The 4,186-nt window shown below is 39.5% G+C and overlaps 1 protein-coding gene across 3 annotated transcripts in view; it reads left to right on the forward strand.

Moving 5' to 3' along the window:
- The window catches only part of TRIM37 (tripartite motif containing 37), a 51,899-nt gene that overhangs the window by 6,708 nt on the left and 41,005 nt on the right, over positions 1–4,186 (forward strand). For all 3 annotated transcript variants that reach the window (XR_002096292.1, XM_019511147.1, XM_019511146.1), the window contains exons 5-7: positions 535–622; positions 2,069–2,191; positions 3,991–4,114. Coding sequence is in view for 2 of the 3 variants with exons in the window: in XM_019511147.1 (XP_019366692.1) it covers positions 535–622; positions 2,069–2,191; positions 3,991–4,114 (335 nt within the window). In the remaining variant the exon portion in view is untranslated. The remainder of the gene's footprint in view (positions 1–534; positions 623–2,068; positions 2,192–3,990; positions 4,115–4,186) is intronic.

The following is a 4,186-nucleotide window of genomic DNA, read 5'->3' on the forward strand; positions in this document are numbered from 1 at the left end:
GTTTTTTTTTTTTTTTTTTTTTTGCCTTGCATGTTCATTTTCATTTTTCTGTACTCTCTTGATAAAGATCGATGAAACGTAGGTGAATCAAGGAAGGTCTTGCACAGTCTTGAAGATGACATTAAAATGGCTGCTCCTGTCCTTATTGCAGAAGACAGCCAGAGACAGGTTGTAATGCCGAGGATAAAAAAATCCAGGTGACAGTATAAGCGTGACACCTAGTGTTTGCGAGTCATTGAACTCCAAAGATTCACATCCCGGTCCAGCAAATCCTGCCCATCTTGGTTGTCTTGGAGGAACATAGAGATAAATAGTTTCTCAAGCATCTTGGATCTTGATCGGTAATGGGAGCTGAGACCTCTTTGTTTAAAAAAAAATTGTAATTTGCAACTTATTTTGGCTAATGGTTATTTGGAGACCATTGGTCACCCCTAGAACTTATTGCTCTGCTCCCAAAGTCATGGCAACAAAAAAAACCTGCTTTGTACCCTACTTACAGGTGTGTAATTTCCCATAACTGTTTTTTTTTTACAGGTGTGAAAATCATCATGAAAAGCTGAGTGTGTTCTGCTGGACATGTAAGAAATGTATTTGCCACCAGTGCGCCCTCTGGGGAGGAATGGTGAGTATGTGGTTCACAGCATGGTATGTGTACATGGAAAAATGGGCCACTGTCTCTGTAGTGCTTAAATTGTTGTAGAAATGGTAGTTATGACATAAGACTCTTACTGTCATTTTCAAATTGCCTTTCAAATACTATAGCTACAGGAAAACAAGAGTCTGGTAAATTTTGGCTTTAATCTAGGCAATATTTTATGCAACGTAGTAAAGCAGGAAAGTGCTGTTGGAACATGGCTAGAATTACCCTTTTTGTATATTTCATGATCAAAACTACTGTAGACAAACTGAAGGTAACAACAAGAAATTTCTAGCGCAAGGAATGAGTCCTTTGCCCAGCACTATGATTACTGCTGTATGCTTAATACCAATGTAATCTTGGATACTTGGGGGCCACTCCTTGGTCAGGAAAGATGGCCATCTCCTTTGTGATATGCTCCCTATAGACATCTGCTGCTTTCTTCTCCAGTTTGAGTGGGAACTAGAATAGCTTTCTCCTTGCTTAGCTCTTAACAGAGTATATCCTAGACTCCAGTGCAAAGCTCCCTAAATCTGATTGATTGAAGAGAGAGACTAAGTCAGTTTTGACTTAAAAGTTAGGAAAAAAAGTTAAATGTAAACGTAACTGGGAACAGTTTGAAAAGCTTTGGTGTGTTATCTTTCCAATCCAGCTTTTTTTAAATAGGAAAAAGGTACATTGTGTTGTGTTACATGGCCTTTTGAAAGAATTGTCTCTTCTCTAGGAGAAAGAGAAGGGCAAAATGTACAAAGTCTTCAGATCATGTGTTCAGTGCTGTGAGTTCTTTAAGCACCACTGCAGTGCTGTACAAGCCCACGAGAACCTGAAAGTTAAACACTCAAAAATACGTGTAAACAAAAGTGTGGAACATAGATCTGAATTCTCCAAACAGCTGAGCAATAAAAAGCCAACAGCATAAATGGTAGGAAAAGCTAGATTGTTATGATCTTAAAATGATATCTTGAGCCATTTAGTAAGAAATTGAAAAGATTAACAATCCCTTAACCTGACATTATCCCTTCTCTCCACCTTCAATTGGAAGAGGGCTTCTGCTGGCACTCAAAGTCCTTATGTCTCCTACTCTCCTCTGTCAGTCAGCTGTTTCCGTGAGACAGACACTTCATGTAGTTCAGTCTTTTGGCTGAACAGTCAACAAACATATAGCTTTTTCATGCAAACAGTTTTTTTGCATAGTTAAAACATTGCACAGTAAATGTAGATGCTCGTTTTTGGATGTGTGCTTAGTTCCCAAATAAGTCCTTGCAGGAAGCACTGCTGGAGCTTTTTTGTTACTTAGGGAAGTGTAAGGCAGACTTCCTATCAAAAGTCTCCTCTGGAACCTTCAACCCAATGAATGAGGCCTGGGAAGAAGGCACCTCTTAAGAGCAGTGCAGTAAAATGGGATGTTCTATTGTTTCCGTTTTTTAATAGCATGGAGGACACACATTTAAGCCACTGGCAGAAATTTATGAGCAGCATGTCACAAAAGTGAACGAAGAGGTAGCAAAGCTTCGAAGGAGACTCATGGAGCTGATCAGCCTAGTGCAAGAAGTGGTAAGAAGTGAATCCAGGAAAATGCTTCCGCCTTTTTGTCTGCACAACAAATGTAAGATTGAGGTCTTCAGGTTATCTGTAATAGGAGAGAAGTTAGAGATGGATTGAAAAGAGAATTCCTGAAAGAAGCTGTATGCTGCAGCATGCCCTTGAGATCATATTTTGTGTGGATTTTGTGTGGTTAGTCTTGTAGAAAGCCCTTCAATGAAGGGCTAGCTTATCCCCTAGGGAGACTTGCAGCGATAGCTGCACCTGGATGCTGGCTTGCCTAAACAGGTAGGTTGCCCCTCTAATACAGTGGTCTCCAAACTTTTTTGATCATGCACCCCTGTCAGTAAAAAATTTTTGAGCATGCACCCCCAATATGTGTATATTTATATTCTTGCACCCCATCAGTAAAAAAATTTTGGGCATGCACCCCAATATATGTATTTCTATATAAATCTAAATCTAAATTAAAGTTCTAATAGTTTCTTCCCGCACCCCAATGGATCCTCGTGCACACCCCACTTTGGAGACCACTGCTCTAGTAGCTGGTGTAGGTAAGGTACAGTCCCTCTAAACATGACTTAAGTCATACCAAAATAAGTGTCATGTTCCAGGATAGCTTGTTTCCCTTTCCAAGTGGAAACTGGCTGCACTGGTATAAGGTAACTTGCTCTGCTGCAAATGAGCTCATGCTTGTGGTTGTAATATTATAACTAATTTGGAGAAAAGGTTGCCCTTCTAAACGGCATAGTTGTACCAAAACAAAAACTGCCAAGCTATATTTGATGTAATCTTAAGGCTTGAAGCATCTGGTTTTCTGGAATTACAGACTTAAATTCCATTAGGACAATTCAGACCTCCTTACTGTCAGATTTCTCTGGCAAGCATGCAATGTAGTGTACAAACCTTTTGAGTAAAATGAAAATAAGGTTTCATGTGCTCTACCTGAGTACATTCTTATTTGCTCTAAAATTAGAAGAGAGGTTTGCCTGTTGTTCCTTGCCGTACTTTGCTCCCTTCAGTTGGTTTGCAGTGTGTGCTGGTTGATTAGCCCTGCTTCACACCCAAGATGACCAAGATCTGTTGGTGGTATTGGGTGTGCACATGGTTTGTGAAGTGCTTTGGGGTGATTCAAGGAGGAAAAGGACCTTTGTAAATCTCAGCACTTCTTTAAACATTATTCTTTTTCCTTTTGCTTTGGCTGCTGTTTCCAGGAAGTTATTTCTTTTCATTGTGTCTCTTGTTGTGTTTTGCATAGAAGAAACTATATAAACTGTAGTTTCAAGGGGGCGTTTGATGCTTACGAGACTGGTTTTGACAAATTACTCTGAGAAAAATGGTTTTTATTTTGTAGACCTTCAGTCACCACCAGGGGGCACACTTATGTACACAATAAAAACCTAAATATATTTACAGTAGAAAACTGAAGTATTTAAATTGCTAATAGTGATTCGCTATAATAAAAAGTCTGGTTGTCTCGACTCAGAAAATAGGCCACGTTTTAAAAATGGGGATTTTAATCATGACCAGATTAGTATGTTTTAAACCTGTCCGTAGTAGTGTTGGTACACTATTGTACGTGTTTAAATGTAATCTGTTTTTCTTGCTTCAACAAGATTGAGTTGTAAATACCTCCATAGCACTCTAACAAAACAAGTCTTCCTACAGCAACGTCAGTTTCTTGTATTTTGTGGCCAGTTATTTACACCTGTTCTACTCCTCAGTTGCTTTCAAAAGCAGCTTAGTTTTGTGCCTTTTGTAGAAAAGGGCTTCTCCATTTATCCACATATTACTCCTGCACCCTCTTTCAGGAAAGAAACGTAGAGGCAGTACGCAGTGCGAAGGATGAACGAGTTCGGGAAATCAGGAATGCTGTAGAGATGATGATTGCTCGGTTAGATACTCAACTGAAGAACAAGCTTATAACACTAATGGGTAGGTATATGTCTGCCCTGGTGTAAGTATAAGAGGTAGACTAACGTGCCAAAAAATCTTACGGCAGGGTCT

The sequence above is a fragment of the Gavialis gangeticus genome, unplaced genomic scaffold (genome assembly GCF_001723915.1).
Source record: "Gavialis gangeticus isolate Ggan-Ray unplaced genomic scaffold, GavGan_comp1, whole genome shotgun sequence".
NCBI lineage: Eukaryota > Metazoa > Chordata > Crocodylia > Gavialidae > Gavialis > Gavialis gangeticus.